This window comes from Glandiceps talaboti, chromosome 2 (assembly GCF_964340395.1).
Source record: "Glandiceps talaboti chromosome 2, keGlaTala1.1, whole genome shotgun sequence".
In the NCBI taxonomy this organism is placed as follows: Eukaryota; Metazoa; Hemichordata; class Enteropneusta; family Spengelidae; genus Glandiceps; species Glandiceps talaboti.
This window is the reverse complement of record NC_135550.1, coordinates 20,411,108-20,433,476: the sequence shown is the minus strand read 5'-3', so window position 1 is coordinate 20,433,476 and position 22,369 is coordinate 20,411,108. Positions and strand designations below refer to the sequence as shown.

At 35.8% G+C, this 22,369-nt stretch overlaps 1 protein-coding gene across 3 annotated transcripts in view; it reads left to right on the top strand.

The window, feature by feature from the left end:
- Positions 1-22,369, top strand: part of LOC144448627 (uncharacterized) — a 34,649-nt gene that overhangs the window by 3,140 nt on the left and 9,140 nt on the right. For 2 of the 3 annotated variants that reach the window (XM_078138907.1, XM_078138915.1), the window contains exons 3-20: positions 62-205; positions 6,231-6,371; positions 6,906-7,148; positions 7,507-7,619; positions 8,994-9,081; positions 9,501-9,674; positions 10,497-10,628; positions 11,943-12,045; positions 12,466-12,593; positions 13,637-13,663; positions 14,592-14,750; positions 15,070-15,510; positions 15,837-16,055; positions 17,374-17,544; positions 18,626-18,793; positions 19,852-20,040; positions 21,211-21,226; positions 22,084-22,155. In XM_078138907.1, the coding sequence (XP_077995033.1) occupies positions 62-205; positions 6,231-6,371; positions 6,906-7,148; positions 7,507-7,619; positions 8,994-9,081; positions 9,501-9,674; positions 10,497-10,628; positions 11,943-12,045; positions 12,466-12,593; positions 13,637-13,663; positions 14,592-14,750; positions 15,070-15,510; positions 15,837-16,055; positions 17,374-17,544; positions 18,626-18,793; positions 19,852-20,040; positions 21,211-21,226; positions 22,084-22,155 (2,728 nt within the window). The remainder of the gene's footprint in view (positions 1-61; positions 206-6,230; positions 6,372-6,905; positions 7,149-7,506; positions 7,620-8,993; positions 9,082-9,500; positions 9,675-10,496; positions 10,629-11,942; positions 12,046-12,465; positions 12,594-13,636; positions 13,664-14,591; positions 14,751-15,069; positions 15,511-15,836; positions 16,056-17,373; positions 17,545-18,625; positions 18,794-19,851; positions 20,041-21,210; positions 21,227-22,083; positions 22,156-22,369) is intronic. The other variant, XM_078138923.1, reaches the window with a different exon arrangement.

The following is a 22,369-nucleotide window of genomic DNA, read 5'->3' as shown; positions in this document are numbered from 1 at the left end:
TCATATGTTGATAAGATGTGGCAGGCGGATCAAATTTAGTGAATGCATTTTTTTTTTCTAGACACTTATCCTGGTATGTGTCCTATGGTTAGTATTGATGATAACGCTGTTTGCAATGACACATGCACTACAGACATAGACTGTCAACAAACACAGAAATGTTGTTTCAACGGATGTGCACATAGATGCCAACAACCCTTGAAAGGTGGGTAAAAGGTCAAAGCATGGTCAACCATTCTATGAGTCATACATAAAGAATGACACCAAACAAACAAGCCTGTGCTTGGCACCTGTGTTATGTATGTATGGTACGAAGGTTTTATAGGATATACAAGGTCTGGCATTTCTCCAAGACTGTGTCACAATAATGCAATTTGTTTTATTATTTCAGAGAATTCATCACATCCTAATGGTTAATGACCACTCTTCATGAAATTGCGTTCTTGTTTGAAATGTACTGTTTATACATGTTGTATTTTGAATTTTGATCATGCTGTGTGGTCATTATTGTGTTCGTAAATTTTATATTGTTAGTTTGAAATGTAATGATTCTGGTTAGTGGGACTCAAGAGATTCCAATATCCTCATTATAAATTGATTTTTTTTAAAAATAACAACAACAACAACAACAACAACAACAACCACAATATTCAGCTTATTCTTTGACACAATACACCAAAAGAAATGCTTTAGAATATATAACTGGTAGAATATTGGCCTGCACGTGCACACCACTACCATCTCAAATTCTAACAATTATTAAAAGATGTTTGATATTATGAATATATTTTCGTACATCTGTAAATCTGTAAGAAATCCTACGTCAATGAATACCGTTTCATGATTTTGTCCTTCTTTACTAAAGTATATCACCTCTTTGCCAAACCATGTCACCAATGCAACAGTATACAGAATCTATTGATACAGAGACAATTTGTTCAGCTGTGGTACAATCAAAATCCATCAAAAGGGTGTGTGTACAGAATTTCACTATATACACCCTTTTATTCTCAACTGAATGGTTGCAGCCAGATTGGCTCATATGGCACCATGTGTGTGCCATAACAAATATTTCCCAACTAAACCCTACTTTAATTTATATATAAATACGTTTCTGTCTTTTTCTATAAATTGAATCTGATGTATTCTGGTTTTTTATCTCCTGTCCCATATTGAGGGGACCTTTAGGGCAAGCAAAGCAAAGAAACCATCTGTCGCCTCAGATGGGCATCAATAGCCAATCTGTGTTTGCATAATTTATTCCCATGTCGTCCTATTGTTTACTTCCTAATACCTACCTGTGTCCAATTCTTTCATAAAATTCTTAGCACTATAAACACAAAGTACTTTAACGGTCGTATTCTGTTCACTTTTTGAAAAATTTCAATGATAGATTTAAACTTCTAAAATCTGTGCAATGTAAATTGATGGATTTGTAAATATAATGGTAATTCTGGAATTCTTTCAATTTCTGTCAACATATGAAATGAGTGGTGTCATATTTCAGTCAATACTAAACATCAAAGGAATTTTTTTTACATGTGATTGTTTAAAACATATCAGACTGTTCTCAGTCTATTTACAACAGGTGCAATAACATGAATGTGTGTTTTTACTGTTAACTCAATTGAAAAAAGAAATTATTGAATATAAATAATTATGAAAAAAATGCCCCAAATATTTATGAACCTAGATGTTATAATATCGTATATTTAAATGTGATTTCTGTTCAAGTATATTTGTGGCTAATGGAAGAGTTTGACTAAACTATGTCGGTTTGTCCAGTGGTAGCTGATAGGATGACGTGACACTTAACACATTCGTACCTTACAGTTAATATGCAGTAAATTTCTTTTACTCTTCACAAAGTTCCCAATAAATTGATTTAATTATGTTTTTATTTGATATGATGAGATCAGTTATTTCTATAGGGTAAAAACTGATGGCAAAGAATGTTTTATTACCGTGATACAATTTATCTCACAAAATATGTACATTGTCTTCGTTTCCTGTTACAGTGTTAGTTCAAATTTTATCGACACTACATTTTGGGATGTAAAATTTTAGTATGAATTAAAGTGGCACAGGCTGAGCTTATAAGTTATTCGACTCCAGAGTGAAAATACTCTAAAAGCAACCATTAACCTATACAGGTATAATAATGTTAATATCGATATATGTAATCGATGGTACTGATATCACTTTTACTCCGTTCACACTAGGACCTATCCTCCGGAGAATCAGTGACTTAAATTAACTCCGGAGGTAATTTGCGTGTGTGAATGGTCGACTCCGGAGAATCTGTGGATTATTTTACTGCGGAGGTTTTGGTTGATTCAGCTCCGGAGATCCTCCGGAGGAAAGGATTAGCTTGTACTCAGTTGTAGGTGTGAACGCTTTACGCCGGTGTAAGCGCCCTCAATCGGTGTATTGCAGTCATCGCACTAATTTCCCCGGTCAGCAAATTACCATGTTGCCAGCTAATTAGTGCGCAATATTGAGAGTTCGATCGACAATTACCGAGCCACATCATCATACATGTATTGTAAACTGATGTCGCCGCGTACTTAGGCCTTTCTTGTTTATTAGGATAGTGGTGTGTAGCACCATGGGTGAAGTCATAAAACTTTGTCCGGAAGAAACCATTTCATGTACTGGTTATAAGTTGGCATAAACACGTTTGTATTTATATACTCATCTTTACTATCACACTTTGGTAAGCTTGCTAATCTTTATTCAGAACCACCAATGTATTTAAAAAAACATTGAAGTCGGCAACGAATCATAAATATTGTTATTATTATTGATGTACCACACCACATCATCCCTTCAATGAATCATCCTCCCATGTAACGTTTATGTGGTTCACTCAAACCATGTTGTATACTAACTGCAATAACTGTAGCGTGTACTGTGATTTTGGGGTTCTTTCCTCTGTTTTTGTACCTTTTTCCGTTCCGATGTTTGACTGGAAGCAATCGCTACAATTTCTCCAACGGTAACGCAAATGGCCGAGGTCACAGTGAAAACGCCGTTTCAAAATGTTGCTACTTTTAGGTTTTCCTGTCGAATTGCAGAGCCAAACTTACGCGAAATATTATTAGGAGAACAAGACTCGTTAATTTGCTATTCAACCACCACATATTGCCCAAAATTTAACACGTGTGAGATACGTTTTCGTTACGATCTGAAAAGATACCTTATGTTTAGCACACGATGTCTTCGCCACCGTATTTACGGAAACTGCTATCAAAGAAGTTGTTGCCGAGATAGCACAGTAATTTGCGTAAATATTCTCTTCAGATTTTGTGGATTTCCTTTGTATTAACTCCCGATTATAAGTTTTAACGGTACATTTTGGCCGACATATGAGCATCACAGCCATATAAGTTCAGACGCTGTGAGCATTGGAGGTACATGTATCTGTGAATATATGGTTTGTGTAAAAGTTGCTATTGATGTCTACGTTTTAGGTACTTGTCCTCGGGTTTTAATTTTACGATATTTCCATCTTGAAGTTTTTTACTGAGACTGAATGTGAATGTACTCGGAAAAGTAATGGGGTGACTGGGGGAACCCGTCCCGTTTTACATGTGCAAGTCAGATGGTGTCACGTAATTAATCTGCAAATAAATGCAGCTAGTTCTCAACATCACGTAATTACGTACAATTAGTGTTCGGTAGGATTTTTTTTTCGTTTGGTTTACTGAAATATTTCATAGCAGACGACTGATGTGCGATGTGAAATTGATAACATATATTGGGTCATTTCACCACTGAGTGCCGTAAGTGTTTGGAAGTTGACTATTGCGTGAATCATTTTTGACTTTTTTACCAGTGAATGTCTTCGCCACACTTATTCCTCTGAAGATTGTTCAGTTCAAATAAATTAAAGTAAAGACGATACGAGATTTGATAAATACTGATATTGTTACATGTACAGTACTACAGACATGCACACAGTGCACAGATCACATACGGAAGTGCAAATTTGCCGCCATAACAACGAAAGGCCTTGCGTGGAAAGTATTTCGGAAGGCAGAATTTGCTTGCGGTCTCGTTGCGATATTATTTTTTTCATTAGCGGGTTGTTCACCATTTCCATCACTCCTACCTGGCTTACTAGCCGGAGAAAAGAAATTAGTTATTTGCCGTTTACTCATACTGAAACCGGCGGTGGTTCTCCGCCGTGTAGGCTATTTGCTGTACCATGGAAGTAGAACCATGGCTGTACTATGTCGACAAACTACCATTATTTGAGAAGAGACGTTTAATGTCAGGGGCAAACGGGAGTAGAGAAAAACCATACAACATGTCCCTCGCTAATAGTAATACACCCATGGTCCACAACAGCGAAAGAGGTAACAACTGGTGTGACTGAATTCAGAATTTGTACGAATAGAAAACACATGAATTCACGTTGGTCGACATGTCAACGTCGAGCGTGTTGCGTGGCTTGTCGAAATAAAAGTTAAACTGGGCATCACGACGCGACGACGAGTGAAATTGTTAACATGCATGAGATCTGAGAAGACATCTTCGCTTATTTCTCGAACGCATGAACGTACACAGCAATAAACAGCAATAAAAAACACAAGGCAGTCTCTACAACTCATGTTGTTTACAATGATCGCACTATGCACTTATCGTTGAACTTATCGTTTACGCCGGCGGATAATGGTGTCACATTGTGTGTGTGAACACATACAGCTGATCCCCTCTGTTTACTAATCGTTCTCACCTATTTACGCCGGAGAAAAAAAACCACGAAAAAAGCAATATGAACATGCCTTTTATAGTGTAGTAGCGGGATAAGCAGTTTCGTCAACCTTTTAGTATACTTATGGTATAATAAATTATTTTACCTGATGTATTATTCCTAAGTACCTGGTTTGAGTTCAGTCAAACGCAACTGATGGTTAAGTATGCCTCAGTAATTAAAATACAACAAAACATCTTGTAATCTACCATGAAAAAATACAGCCCAGAATGTAAAAATCTCGGCGTGTACCCCTTTTAAGTGTACATATCTTTGGTTTTGTTTGTCAGGAGGAAATGGGACATGACAAATATGAACAAGAACAGCATGAAGTGGCTGTACATCATTGTGCAGACAATTTAGTAGAGCCAGGATACTCAAATATGTATCTATATCTATAAGTGATCAATCATGCTGTAGTAAAATGAAGGTAGAACTAAAAATCACATGCTAAACATAAATGTACATTTACAGTGTTTTAGTCAGCCATGATGCATTCCTGATGAATATTGTCTGGTATGCATAAAAGTGAACTAAACAAATAATATGTAAACAAAGCTGATGAACAATGGGAAGTAATTATCTACAATTTGACAACTTAAATGTTTTGTTCAATTTAAAATAGTGTCATTTTAGTGGAATATTTCACTAATTTTTGCTGCCGTCATTCATTTGTTAAAACAAACTCCATGTGAACAGTTAACATTTTGTCTTGTGTAAGAATGGAGTTGTTGCTAGAAGTCTAGGTCAGTTGTCCAGCTTTTTATTATTTCACATATTTCAGGACAACTAAAGAGAATTAAGGACTACATCAAGGCACACATTACCACACCCTTAGTAATTAGCTTAAAACAGAGGCGTTAACACTGAAATAAGTATGATAATTTGTAAACTCCAATCTGAAATCTAATAATTATTACAACTGCATATAAAGTTATTTATTTCTCTTATTGAAACAATATGGATTTCTATATTATACTGGAACGTCATCGGTAACTTTTAAGTTATGTTTAATAGTGTACAGTACAAATGCCTGATGTCAGCATAATAACTATTAGGTGTAAAGACTAAATTTTCATGATATGAGTGCACATATCATATAGAGAATTTATTTTACCTCATTGTATATTGCAATTCTGATACGATGCATGTATATCCAGTCAAGCAATGGGAGGCAAGCCTCTGCTCTGGTGTTTTGTTCAACCTTTTGGCAAGCCCCTGCACTGGTGTTATATGCAACCTTTTGGTATTTGAGTGATAGTATGCCAGTTTTTCATCACTCTAGCTTTGACACTAATACAGAGTTAAACTTCTCCCTACATTATGGCTGGCATCATGTGTCTTTTTTTGTAGCCTGGGTACGTGACATTTTTTGTCAACTCACAGTAACACATTTTGTATAATTTTAGAGCGAATGAAATATTTCACAGTAAATTGTATAACAATGACCATGTTTTCATCGTCATTGCAGTCAAGCCTGGTCAGTGCCCTTTGGTAGGAGATGAGATTGGAACATGTGCTGTCTTATGCTCTGAAGATGAGCAATGCTATGGAAATAAGAAATGCTGTCACAATGGCTGTGGTACTGAGTGCATGGAACTTCCTATGCAAGGTAAGTGTGAGTCAAGTATGACAGAAACATCAAATATCTTTGATTATTATAGTACATGGAAATTAATCAACCCAATATCAAACCTGGTAATTATCTAAATGTAAAGTTTGAGAAAGGCAATATGTACAAGATAGTGCATTCTTGCAAGCAAGCACATAATTTTCTGCAGACATGGTAAAAAATAAAACTGGCATAATTGGGCTCTAAAACTGGGAACTTGATATGGCCATCATCATTTGTATGTACATGAACCTAGCCTTAAAGACCATATTCCCATTAGGATGAAAATTTTGGAAGGAAAAGTAGTCTGGAAGGGAAATGTTAAATCCAGAACAAAAGGATAGTCCTATGTAACACTCGTACTTCCACAGATAAGATAACACTAACACAGCTTGGGATTGAATCTCAGGTCTTTAAACTTTTTGGGGGATTTTTTTTAGATGTGAATCTGAAATTTACACTCTATCGCTGTTTTATGATTATGAATATATTGATATTTGATACAATTCTTCACTCTGATGCTTTTTTTTCCAGATGCACAAGGAGTATGTTCTTTTATGAGGGTTATGTTAGAAAGTGCAGTTGCTGCAAAGAAATCATCAGCAGGGGATTTGAAATTGTATGTGCCAATTTGTGATGATGATGGTAACTTTGATATAGTGCAGTGTAACGACAACATTGATGTGTGCTGGTGTGCCAATAAACGTGGAACTAGATTAGAAGGATCTCTTGGCGAAATAGTAAAGGGTGGAGAGCAATATCGATGTGATGATTATGGTAAGTTTGATAAATTAATTTATGAAGTATGTGCAATGTTGGGACAATGTTTGCACATATATTTATGAGAAGTACATAATTATGCTTTGGATGATGAAGAATGGGTATTATTGTGCTTTTGACAGTTGGATGTAGAGTTACTAGGAGTTAGGAATTTGATAGAAACAGTCAAGGCCAGATACTGGTAATCACTATGATAAGATTTTTACATGTACATGTACGTTATTCTTACTTTGAAATCTTCTCATGATACAAATCATTGTATTGTATTGTATTGTATTGTATTGTATTAAATTGCATTGCGTTGCATTGTATTGTATTGTATTGTATTGTAAAGATAATTCTATATGTCTTTCAGATCTGTCAGAGACATGTGATGCGCCAGTTTGTAATCTTGGGGATATGTGCAAATTTGGATACAAAGCAGACCAAAATGGTTGTCCAATCTGTCAATGCTTTGATCCTTGTGAGGTAAGCAAATTTAAATCTAAATGTTTATCAAGTTTCTATCAGACTGAAGTAATGTCCATTAGATTATTATGAACCGAAGATTATTTGCACCATACTGTACATGCATACTAGTGGTATTTGCACTGCCATGCAATACCAAAAACAGTATTGCATACCTTCATGCGAATGATATGCAAATGAGAGCACAGTTGTTGTTGTACACAAAAGCTTATGATTGCATAGTGTCATTTTCATACAAATTTGCTGTTTCTGATAAACATAACAGAACCTCATTCTGTGTGAGTGCCAGTGTGGGTACGCAGGGGGTATTGGCATTCATGCTTGCAGTGTTTTCTGCTGCACTTTCACTCTCTACGCCCATGAAAGTGCAGCTGAAGAGAACACTGCAACTGCTCATGCAAATACCCCAAGTACGCCCCACTTGAGTTAAAAAAACATTTCAAACAACAGTATTCACAGATCACTAAAACAAAGAATATATTCAGTAAACACAGGACAGTACAGCAATATTATGACTCATTTGCAATATGAACAGCTGTTAGATAAAAACTGTTTTTGAAACAATTGGTTTTGGTTTTAAAAGACCTATAATGTGTACCGGACGGTAACATGTCAAACAATGGGTTATACAGGTGATAAATGTCACTAATGATAGACATTGACTACCTAGTAGTGTGGGTTGTAAAAAGATACTCTAAGGGTGGAAGTTCCTTGCCAATGATCTTAGCTGCTGTCCTAACTACTAAGTATATGAAATTTTGTTCCCTGTTCTTTGAAATAATAAGAGGAGGAGAGAGGAGAGGAGAGGAGAGAAGAAAAGAAATGTTGGGGTTATTGTCTTGTTTTCAAGGAAATCATCAATCTTCTCACTGTATTTGGTGGCCATATTGGATTCTCAAATGACAAAAGTTTTTTTTTTTATTTATTTATTTTTCATTTTAATTTTTGTGCTGGGAATAGCTCCCAGCGATTTTCTGTTATACAGACAAATACACACAAACACACACACGTGCTACAGAGATCCATTCAGGTTTGACTAAAGTTTGGCATCACTTTGACCTCTATTTCAGAAAATGTGTACTGTGACTCAAGATTTTGTCATTGTTGATTTTTAATTGAGAATAGGCTGAGTTTCCTTGAACAAAATAGCAGCAAAAGTTAAGAGAGTTTATTTCTGAGGTGCATTCTAAGTTGATAACAAAGTGTGATTTTAAATTTCATTGGTTTCAGTGAATATGGGAAACAATATGTCTTCCTCTGTCCCCATCGCCTTAACACTTACTGAACTATCATTGTCATAGGGTTTATATACAATCAACAATATACCATCTATTGTGCTACAATGAACTGTTTCTTTTCTTTTTTCCATTTCAGGGAATTCAATGTCCAGGAGGTACTGAATGCCATGCAATGCATGTGTTGTGCTCATCAAAGGATTGCAGTGGCATTCCCCAGTGTGTGTGTAAGTAGAATACAGTATGATTTGATAATGCTTGATTTAACCCATGAAAATTACTACCTTTAAAGGCCCAGAGATTAACATTTAGGTTTGCAAAATATTTTTGGCAGCGCTATAGAAAACCCTGGTCATGAAAAAAAGAATGATCCCATGTAATCCTTGTTATGAAATGAAACACTCAGTAATGCGATGACCCGGGATTGGTACAGAGCCGTTTAAGTATGTTATTGAGCTGTATGATGGTTTTACAATTGTATGTTTATATACACTATTATGAAATGTATCTTTCATTTATGTTGGTAGTCTTTATTTCAAAATTGGGTTTGCCTAAGTTACTGACAAGTGTAATTAGTTGATAACAATATCAACCTAAAGAGGTTTATGGTTAGCCAGTAATTAGACATGTGTTGTTTCCTTTATAGCTCCACCACCAGCATGTGACAATGGTAAAACGCCAGTCAGCTGTCTTATTGATCCATGCAATACTGCTACTTGCCCTGCAAATCCTACTGCATCTTGTCGAACTGACAATTGTGGTTCCTGTAAAGCTGAGTTTATTGACAACAGTGACCAGATAGTTGACTGCACTGCAGAAGGTAGGTATTCCTGTAGAGCTGAGTTTATTGACAACAGTGAACAGATAGTTGACTGCACTGCAGAAGGTAGGTATTCCTGTAGAGCTGAGTTTATTGACAACAGTGACCAGATAGTTGACTGCACTGCAGAAGGTAGGTATTCCTGTAGAGCTGAGTTTATTGACAACAGTGACCAGATAGTTGACTGCACTGCAGAAGGTAGGTATTCCTGTAGAGCTGAGTTTATTGACAACAGTGACCAGATAGTTGACTGCACTGCAGAAGGTAGGTATTCCTGTAGAGCTGAGTTTATTGACAACAGAGACTAGATAGTTGACTGCACTGCAGAAGGTAGGTATTCCTGTAGAATTGAGTTTATTGACAACAGAGACCAGATAGTTGACTGCACTGCAGAAGGTAGGTATTCCTGTAGAGCTGAGTTTATTGACAACAGTGACCAGATAGTTGACTGCACTGCAGAAGGTAGGTATTCCTGTAGAACTGAGTTTATTGACAACAGAGACCAGATAGTTGACTGCACTGCAGAAGGTAGGTATTCCTGTAGAGCTGAGTTTATTGACAACAGTGACCAGATAGTTGACTGCACTGCAGAAGGTAGGTATTCTTGTAAAGCTGAGTTTATTGACAATAGTGGCAAGAGAGTTACAAACTGCACTGCAGAAGGTACATTTGTACCTGCCAGATATGAAATAATACTTTTTGTGTTTTTGTGAAATGTTGCAATATTTGTTTCTTCCCCCCAAAATACTTTCTTCCGTGTTTCCTATTAATGTACCAACATTCCACAGCTTTTTGTGACATTACATGACATTGATATTGTAGGTACATTAACGTGTCCAGAGCAAGACCCAGGTATCATTACAATTTGTGAAGATAAGTGTGGCAAAGGATGTAAAGAAGGCAAGATGTGTTGTTCAGTGGGATGTTCTAGAGATTGTCTCACGCCAGTACTTGGTTAGTATAGTTTAATTGTGTATAAAATGTTCACGCTGTGTAGGATATTCTACAACACAGTGTATGTAATCAGCATGAACTATTCTCTGTTTGAGTTTAAACCAATACTTTCCATAAAGGTCAAAGTCATATTAAAGCCATTTCCTGCAAATTCCAGGAGTCAATTGTGCTAATTTTGATTCAAGTATTCAACACTTTATCCCTCAACTGCATTATGAAATGGACATATTGATCATTCATACATATGTATCAGAGATTACTTGCACTGTTGCACACGCATACTACTGGTATTTGCACTGCAGTGCAATACCAAAAACATTACTGCACACCTGCATGCAAATGATATGCAAATGTGGATGCGGTTGTTCCTTGTATGTACACAAGAGCATGCGATTGCAGAATTATAATATCAATTGTACAGAAATTTACTTTTTCCGATAAATATATGAATTGATAACAGAACCCCATTGTGCATGAGTTCCAGTGTGGGTGCTCAGTGGTATTTGCACTTGTGCTTGTAGTGTTTTCTGTTGCATGTTCACTCGCTACGCTCGTGAAAGTGTAGCCACAGAGAACACTACAAGCAAGCTTGCATACACCCAGATTACACCACACTTGAACTCAGTCGTCATGGGCTTCTGTCATAAAATTATTGTACTTTTGTGTAGCAAGTGAAAATGCAACCTGCAAGCACAAGTGCAAATACCTGTGAGTACCCACACCGGCATTCTCAAACAACAAATTTCCGTAAAAATCATACTCTACAATCACATGAATTCATTGGCAAGGAATGTTTGTATTCCAATTTGCATATCATTTGCATACAGGTATACAATGATGTGTTTGTTGTTGCACTTGCAAATACCACTAGTATGCACATACATCAGCGCAAGTAATTACTGGTACATACGTAAGAATACACGCAGATGCATACTTTCATGTTGAGTAGTTAAACATCTTTGCAATTACTGCTATCAAAGACAACCCAACAATAACTTATTCATGTGAAAAGAACGTACAAATGTATTTTATAGCATTTAATCACAGATGATGTGAACTTTTATATCTGGGTACTATGTTATCGTTAGCCACATTTCTTCACAGAAATGTAGACCAAAAATATTCAATAACGATTTTAAGAATCAAACTTGACATGCCATGATTCATTAATGCAAGGATGATGAAGCAGATGTTCTTGTATTTTATATGCAAATTAGAAGTATTAAGGTAAAAACCTCTTTACTTCCAATATAGAAGTCAAATTTCATATTTCTTTCTGTTTACTAACATGTAGTATTTTTTTATTATGTTCAGCTGGGTTGACTGCATGTCAACTAGCTGCCAAAAGAGCAACTAGTCCAGAGGTTTTTTCCATGTCTGAAGGAGCAATGACACCACTGGAAAGAATGGTACCAAGGTAAACACAGAGAGATTAGTATTTTTACAGCATATTAAAGTGTAGAACCTGCAGTTATCTATTTATGTTGAAATTTTAACTACCTGTACAAACTTACAATGTGATGTACAGAAGCATGTCAAAGTGACTTAGAGGGCACACTGGTCGCATTGCGCTACCTACATTGGTCTGGTCATTTGTGAGTGCTGGCAAATACACACATAGTAACTGTAGTATCTCACAGATTATATGTGTATATATATAGCCTATAGTCTGTAACAGATTCCCCTATTTATTGTTACAGCAATGTTTGAATTCTTGTTTTATTTTATCTGTTTGTGTAGATAAATGGTCAGTGCTCAGTTTGATATTTGTAATGGATTCTTCTGTGTTGTTACAGTAATGTTTGAATTCTGGTTTGATTTTCAACTATTTGTATAGATGTACAGCAGATGGTCGCTATGAAAAAATACAGTGTGCTGATTCTATTGGTATATGTTGGTGTGTAAATCAGGGTACTGGTGCTGAGGTTCGAGGCACAGCAGTCAGAGGCATTCCAGAGTGTGAAAGTGAGTATAACAGCACACTTTTCTTCAAGCTTTAGTCTGTAATTCAACAATATTAGTATTGTTAAGCGTGTTGATATCTCATTGATGTAACACTTAATGCCTAATTCTTCAATATTTGGCAGACTGTTTCATTATATCAGGTATAACACCTAAACTCAGTGATACTTAGCAGTGTTTGATACTCTCAATGATATAAAGCATAATTCTGTAATTCATCATTAGTTCACAGATTGCTTGATATCTCTCACAGTATCAGTATGAAAGAAAGCCTTGATGTGTGTCACTCATGACATAAAATTCAGAAAGAATGGCGTAACCATTGCATACTGTGAAGTAACACCAACCTATCAACAAGGAAATAAATTAAATGAAAAGTCGTTCGACTTATTTCTACCTTTATGACCGTCACAGTTGCATTGATTATTGCTATCAACTTAAAGTAACAGTCTAGTCAGACTTATTTCTGCTTTACTACATTTGTATTGATTACTGCTGTCAGCTTAAATTAAAGTCCAGTCAGACTCATTTCTGCCCTTAGCACATTTGTATTGATTACTGCTATCAACTTTAAAGGAAAAGTCTAGTCAGACTTATTTTTGCCCAAAGTATGCTTGTATTGATTATTGCTATCAACTTACACATGGTTTGGGTGATAAAATGGCACTTTATTAACTTAACTTACTCAACTTTGAAATCTTGTTAAAAATCACTACTGCACTTGACATGTGCTCAGCCAATTTTCGAGATTTCTTGCAATGGTTTATGGGAAACCCTCTTGTGATGACATCACATTGACCACTATCTCATTGTCTTCAAACTCTGTATTTGTCAAGACAGAGATTGTGGTAAATTTGATGTCATTTCCTGCAAGAGTTTGTGGGAAAACCTTGTGTGATGACATCACATTGACCACTATCTCTTTGTCTTCAAACCCTGTGTATTTTTCAAGACAAAGAGATTGTGGTAAATTGTAGTCACCCACTAAAACTTTATTATTTGCCAAGTAAGTTAGTAACCTTTTGGTATTTTTTGATTTCATGCAGGTGGTGAACGTAAAGATCCAGTAAATAGTAAGTTATTTATTAAAGTACAGTTATTTACAGATATCAAGGACTGTACAGGAATTAAGTTATTTTAGCCCTTCCCTTGAGATTCCCTTCATTTTCTGTTATCACAGTAAGGTGTTATACATGTCCAAGAACAGTACAATGTACATGCGTCAATGATATGTTCACTGTACAGGATTTGAGTTATTTTACCCCCTCCCCTCAGATTCACTTTTTTTGTGTTATCACAATGGGGTATTATATATGTCCAATTTACTGTACAAGGTATCAAAGCTATGTACGCAGCGCCACTTCTAGGAGTTATTTTCTCAAGATATCTCTCGAAGAAAGACTGTTCTCTAGGAAATGATTGTCATGAAATGCAAATCTTCCAATCATTACGCCTGAACACTGATATGCAAAACTATTTCAAATCATTCTAAAACCTTACCAGATAATTTTTTTTTGCCATTTTCTTTGCAGGAGAGATAAGTGTAGTTTTTTCAGTACATACTTATTTTACCATTTATTGTATAAACGTAGCTATTGAAAAAATCTTTTCTCACGGGTCACAGATTGTCACATAATTAGTTTGTCACGTGATTAATTTGAATATTGATATGTACCTTGTCAGCTTTGACTGTGGTATTAAGTAGCAGTGATGTTGATATATGTCCCCAGTTAGATACAATGTGTCAAGTTACATGTGTATATGCCCACAGTGCCTCATTTTATGTTGTATATAGTCATAATCAACTTTCAAAAGCACAATAGCACATGCAATTTCTTGGCAAGTTAAAAGTTGGAATTTGTCTTGTCACCTAAATTAATATTTGAAATGAAAGATTTCTTCAAGATTACAATAGAAAGTATATTGATACAAGAACAGTATTCAGTCTGTCCTCTTAATGTGCAGAATTGAAATACTGACAATTAAACATTTATGTTTCAGTCTGTCCAAATGGAGAGGAAGTAGAAATATGTGGACAGAATCTGTGTTACCAGGCTGTATGTTTAGCTCATCCTGCAGCAGTGTGTAGAGTCAATCCATGTGGCAGCTGCACAGTGGAATTCTTTGATCACAATAACAACAGAGTTGATTGTAGTGTGGGTAAGTTGACATAACCTGATACGGTTGTCATGGTATGGTTGCCATGCCAATAACAAAGGTGATTGTACCAAAGGTAAGTTGACATAACCTGATACTGTTGTAAGTGTATGGTAGCCGTACCAACAGCAAAGTAGACTGTACCAAAGGTAAGTTTAATTTGACATTCAGCACTTAGTCCTGCTGTGTTACCTGGTTCCTGATCAATTTACCTGCATTCCCCATGGGTGTGGCCATGATCAATATATATACTTCCTTAACAAAATATTATCATCCGAATATACATATTTAAGCTTTTCATCTGTATTTGTTAACCTTGTAGGTCTGTCAGAATGTCGAAGTCAGCGGCAAGTTGCCTTGAATTCCAACAACAGAGGATTTTACCTTGGAAGTATAATGAAAAACTTACCCGAACAAGTGAAGGATTTTGTAAACAAACTCGGAGGAGTATGTGGAATACCTTATTCCTCAAATGGTGATTTCCCCAAAATGGCTGGTCTCACAGGTGGAATACCTAATCTTGACACCATATTCCAGATTCTGTTTGATGAGGGAAACAGTAACTTACCAAGCCTTGATGATTTAACTGACATAATAGAATCATGGGGTGGTAACCTAGGCGATGCTGCAGGAATTGATGTGGAGGATCTCTTCGATGGCCTGCAAACCTTACAAGAGCGTCTTGGAGATTTAGTGGGAAGCATTTTTGGTTTCGGACCAACAAGACGACGAAGAAGTGATGATGGAAATGACTCCACCACAAGTACGTATAAATCATGACGTGTGTAAAGGAAATAGTTCATAGATTTTATTAACTTAGTTTATTTCATGTTTAGAGACCGTCAACCCATAATACATAATATATACAAAAAAACTAAACAAAAAAAGGATAAAGATTTGAAAAATGTGTAATAGATTTTATTAACTTAGTTTATTTCATGTTTAGAGACCGTCAACCCATAATACATAATATATACAAAAAAACTAAACAAAAAAAGGATAAAGATTTGAAAAATGTGTAATATATGAAATGGACATGGTATACTATAGTATCAAAATGTTTGACTATGACAATGTTGTCGTTCACAGATTTGCCACCATTATTTGGTCCATTTGTCCCAAGATGTAGTGATGACGGTGCATTTGCATGGAAGCAGTGTCATGGCAATACTGGCGTATGTTGGTGTGTTAGTAGTGACGGTAAAGCTAAGGTTTCTACCATGTCAACCAGACCAGCCTCTAATGCCTTAAAATGTGATGAAGGTGGTAAAGTGGATAACGACGACGACGATGATGGTGGTCAAACAGGTATGTATACACCTGTAGAGGCCCAGCTTAGATTAGGATTAAAATCTAGGTGTAAAACAAAAAAGGTGTCTGGTATAGTTATAGAAACAGTTGGTCCCGAACAACATAATGGTCGTGTGTAATCCTTGCTAAGATAATACTAATGTGAAGACCTGGGGTTGAAACATAGCTCTTTAATGGAAAATATATAGTCATTGATTTTATCTTCTGAATAGATAGGCAAATGTTACAAACTGCAATTGTAGTCGATTTGACAAAAGAAGTTTCCATTTACCACTCTTACCAAATGTCCAGTAAGCATGTGTTAAATCCCATGTACAATTGCAGTAAAATGAATCTGTTTTCCCTGTGTGTGTTCAGTCGTTGCTTATTTACTCAAAGACATACTCACCAGATTCACAGTACACAACATTCTTTGACATATATTATTAACCACCCACCATACATGTACATGAACTTGTTGATCATTGTGTGTGTGGTGGTACTGTCAGAACAAAAAGAGGTTATATACAAGTGAACATTAGTAATGTTGTCCATCACTACTTTTGGCTTCATTTGAATACAACCAGTTTCAATGTACCATTCACCCACTCTGTTTGATACAGTCACGCAGAAACAAATAAGAAACTGCATATTCTAATCTATTACATGTTGGAGTCTGTCATGATGGGCGAATGGTTAGCATGGCCGGCTTGGAATCTGCAGGTTGCAGGTTCGAGCTGCCGTTTGTTTCCGAATGGCTAAAGTCCTTGAGCAAGATTTGAACCATGATTGTGCCTTGGTCAACCCAGCTGTATCACTGGGGACGTGGTAGGATAGAGGTTGCAATGTGAATGCTTTAATCCTATGCGCTTATAGAGGCTACAATGGATTGTATACTCCCAAGGGAGTTGAGGAAGTATAAAGGGCTGCTGTGCTGCCATTGATCTGTGCCCAGGGTAATAATTGTGTGCTCTCAGGAGGAAAATCACATTATAGATTTGCATAGTTATTAAATATAGCAAGATTGCAACATTTTGTTTATATGTGTTATGAAATAAACTATTTAAAATGTACTGTAAGTAGACACAGACGTGAAGGCACCAACATTTTGATGTCTGCATTTGATGTCTGCATGGTGGTACTTTCGTTCATTTAATTTAGACAAAATGGTGCAAAGAGACTATTCATTCAATCTTGCTATCTTAAAGTGTTGTCTCTTATTGGTGTCTACAGAGCTGATGAATGGTAACTTGAAATGAGCTGTATGTCACATTTTAGCAAAAAAAAGATTGTTGCAATGAAATATATGCTAAGAATGTATTATTTTCAACTGCAGTTACATGTCCTGATGGCACACCATTAAAATTATGTTTGGATGTATCGTGTTCACGTACACTTTGTCCCGGTAATCCCGATGCCTTTTGTGTGATTGATCCATGCAATAATTGTGCAGAAACTTGGAAGACATGTTATGATCTGGATGGAAATGTGGAGTGCGATAAAGAAGGTAAGAGTTTATTTGGTGTATGTTCAGTAAGCCATTTGATGTCATTGTACTGATTTCTGATTGCCAACATCTATGGTTTTGTTAAAGTGGCCATATGGATGAGGATTGGGTAACTATTTATTTTGGATTTTTAATTTATAAGACTATTTTATCATAGTTTCCTACTTGAAAAAATAATGTGAAAGAAGTCTTTGTTTGTAACTCAGTACATTGCAAAAAGCCAAAAAATGTGTAAAATGTTTGCTATTGTACGTACAAGAAGAAACCTTTTCAAATTTATTGAGTTAGAAACAAGGACTTGGCATAATACGTTGTTGCACATTGGTTTTTCAAGTAGGAAGCCATGATAAAATAGTTTTAAAAATTAAAAATCCAAAATAAATATCCAATCATCATTCATATGGCCACTTAAATTTAGTAGGGCTTGAAGTAGCAATTAGTAATTTTGTGTTCAGTGTGGTGAGATGAATAGCGACTCACCAGATGCTCATCGTAGAGTAACACAGAATGGTAATCATGGCAGTCATCTTATCCAAATCAAATACCAAATCTCACAATTAATTAATAACAATGGACTTGGTGGTCATAAGGATGACCCTTTATAACATAATTTTATGGTTCTCATGGCAACATCTTAAAATGATGGGTGAGTTTATAGGTTAAAAGAAAATGAAAAGTATGTGCTGGTATGTGATATTGATGCTTTCAATTTCATAGGTACACTTCTAATAGTCTGGATGACTTCATAGGAATGAGAATTAAAGTCAGGAGGATACACTGGTATAATATAAATAAAACAACCATATACATTGCAATTTTGTAATGTATCTAAAGATAACTGAAAAAATATCAGTTTATTTAATGTATCAAAGATAATTGGAATTTAATATGTCACTGAATGTAATGCATAGGCGTCAGCAAATCTAGTTATTTATCAAATTTTGGATCTTTAAATGTAGCACTAATCAACTGATAATGTAGCATTAATGTTGAATGATATTGTAGCAACATTATTACAGGATGTTTTATGGGTAACACTTATTCAGTATGCATACTTTAACTTTGGTAATTCACATTGCAGCTGCACAGTTGTGTTCAAGTGATCAACCTGCCCAAATATGCACACAAGATTTATGTGCCCAGCAAACATGTAAATGGAATCGTTGTGCAACATGTAAAATGGATATCTGTGGTGAATGTAAAGCAAAGTTTTACGATCGTCAGGGAAATGAAGTCAACTGTCGCAAACGTAAGTTTTTTTAAACTGTGTATATACACGTGGGGAGATTTTTGTAATCTTGCCATGCAATAACAAAGCACCTCAACAAGGTGTACATTAATTAAGCACACCTGTTTTTTATTTATATTTATCATGTACATCAATTTGAAATACTGTGAATGTAATTATTTTTTGTATTGAATATTTTTAGCTGAAAGACAATTTTTCACATTTTGGCGCCATTTTGATTTGGCATTACAGAGAAAACACCTTGACAACAGTATACCATATCACTTTTTAAAAATATTATAATGTATTTATTTTTTAAATTAAATTTATTACCTCTAATTATTCACAATTTACCAGTTAAAGTGATTCCAGTTTTATACTGATTCATTTTGGAACAAACGATATTTGAAGTAAATTAGCTAAAATATTAGTTTAGAGTCAAAATGTATACATTCACAGTTGTGAGTACAGCTTGATGTACAAAAACATGTACAGAACACAGTTGGCAGGATCATCACACGGGTAAAGAAACATCAACACATTACACCATTGAATACTAAAGGAACTGCACTGGTTGCCAGTACAGTCAGTACAGAGTTGATTTCAAAGTTCTCCTGACCACCTATAAAATATTGCATGGTCTGTCACCGCCTTACTTATCAGACACTATCCGTTAGAAGCCTAATCTCTGCACACTTCAGTCATCCGACAAATGCTTACTGTTTGAACCCAATTTAATAATAATACAGACTTTAATAATTCCTTTGGTGGCCGTGCTTTCTCATGTGCCGTACCACGTCTTTGGAACAAATTGCCACTGCAGCTTCGACAGACACCCACAGTCAATGTCTTCAGGAAGAACCTTAAAATGTACTTATTCGTGAAAGTTTTCAATATTTAACTGTACAGCTCCTCTGAATTCTACTTCGTATTGGATACAGGCGCTCTATAAATTTTCTGAATGATTGATTGATGTATTGCTATAAAATTTGTTTGACAATTATTATTTAAGAATAACGTTCTATTACTTATTAAAATAATACTTGTATGTTTGTACCTCTATTTTTTGTTAATGATAGCGGCCAGTAAGTGTCAGCTAGAGAATCATTGTGCCCCTGTTGGTTTGATTGGTGCCGATGTTCCTGAGTGTTCTGATGATGGTAAATATGAACCAAAGCAGTGCCATCCCAGCACAGGATTCTGTTGGTGTGTGGATGAATCGGGAAAAAAAATAGAGGGAACAGACACAAGAGATGAACTTGAATGTGGTAAGCGGTGATGCCTGGTTTCAAATTTACATACTACCAAACCAGAGTGACTGTATAGTTTCAATTAGGCAGCACAATGTTTTTTACGTCTCACACAACATTTTTAGTTTAAAATGACGTACGACAAAGTACAGGCACTGGTGGCACGCATGCATACAAAATAATCCATTTTAGGCAAAAAAAAAAATTGTGTGGTTCCAGTTACACTCCATTTTAGAATAGATGGGGTAGGTAGATTTTTTTTTTTTTAAATATTTTTTGTTCATATGTGAGTGTCTAGTTCAGATAGTTATGTTTTCCATTGTTTTCCATATGGTCTCTGTGTTATTGGTTTCTTCCCATCAGATGTACCGCCATTACAGATTGGAAGAACAGTAATGTTTTATATTGTCTTTTTAAATTGATGTCAGTTTCCGCACCCCAATACCAGTGTTGCGCAAATGTATGTCCTTACGTCCGATGCCCGCACCATAATAGGGCAGTTCTGCTGGCATGACACAATCAAGTCTGACAGTGATGGCATCCCAAACATAATTAAATATCACTATTTCTCACGAGACTACACTCTTTTCGCGATTTTATTAATTTTTTTATTGATTACATAAAAAAGTTTAGGGTCGGCAGTGAAAATCTAGGTGGGTTCGGGTAACTGAAACCACACAATTTTTTGAGGCCTTATCTCGTGATTACAATTCAACATCACCATTGGATGAAACAGTGGAGGATTCAACAGTTAGATAAAATGTAACATTCATGTGTGAGTGCACTATCTGCCTTTATATTGTGTTTGTGTAATTCCTAACATTGTCTGAGATGTAAAAAAAACATTGTGTTGCCTAATTTATACTCAAATGACTTTAGTGTTTTGTAGTAAGATTGTCCGTTCTTACTGGTAAAGTTCTGTGTCTTAGATATCAATGATTTGTATCCAGACTAGTGTAGGACAAATGCAAAGTTGTTGGTATACCACTTATATTTGGGAAATTTACAGTAAAAGGGAGAACATCTCAAATAAGAGGATGATACCGGAACGAAATTGAGAAAAACACATTTCAACCCCTAATACACAAATAAGGAAATGTTTGTTAAACTTGTAGTGCCTACATATGCAAGCAAACGTTTAATTTCCGAGTAGTCAATATTGATTATTTTTTATTTTTTTCCTTACAGATGCAGTTCCTATACAGTAAGTTGTCAACCAGTGATCATTGCAGTACAAAATGTTTTAAGTTTCTATCTGTGCGTGTGCATGTGTGTGTGCATCTATTTGTGCGTGCGTGTGTCTGTGTGGCAACCATTGAACATTGCAGTACAAGTTTGTGTGTGTGTGTGTGTGTGTGTGTGTGTGTGTGTGTGTGTGTGTGTGTGTGTGTGTCAACCAGTGATCATGTGAAATGTTGTAAGAGATGATCGCACAATGTTGCACAAGCTCAATAAGTGAACTTTGTTTGTTTAGGACAACCCCTACCCGTGAACATTCACAAGTGTGACAACAACATGTTTATATAGGATATAATCCATGATGAAAATTGTAGCAGTCACACCATTACGATTGATGCAATGTAAAAACATGACAAATTCAAATAACCCAACACTGTATATCACATTTGAAGTGAATTTTAATCAATTCCTCAACTTCTCACTAGTAAATACAGAACCTGTTATCATTGAAGGTGTGGAAGTGTTCACTGAAATTTGGTTAAAAGTGTGAAAATGAAGTTCAGCAATCGCATTGACACCAGACCCCCTTCCACCTAAACAAATGAAGTTCACTTATTGAGCTTGTGACAGTGTGCAATCATCCCTAAGTGTGTGTGTGTGTGTGTGTGTGTGTGTGTGTGTGTGTGTGTGTGTGTGTGTGTGTGTTGACCACTGATCATTGCAGTACAAATGTTATATCAGAAGAATGCTTTCTGTCGTGTACTTGTAAGGTCAATCACGTGAAAGGTTGGTGTTTTATACATTCTTACCTAGGATATTTAGAATAATAATCATTTGACATCGGAATACTTTCATTGTACAAAAACGTTTCATTTGTTACAGGAGTGTATCAATCAGTTTTACAATTCACGGAGATTTCTCTTTGATCAAAGACCAGGTGGCAAACTTCAAAATGTAAGTACTCGTATTCATTTATCACATGTTTATTTGACATGGCCAATTGTGTTTGTTTGACTTGCTATCTATCCCTGCATGCGTACACAGTATTCACCCACATATCTTTAGCATTCACCAACTGATTTCAACCAAACCTGGCACAAAGGTAACATGCTGCACATATGCACATCACTTTGTTTTACAACTGAATCAAATATGGCCGAATGACGGC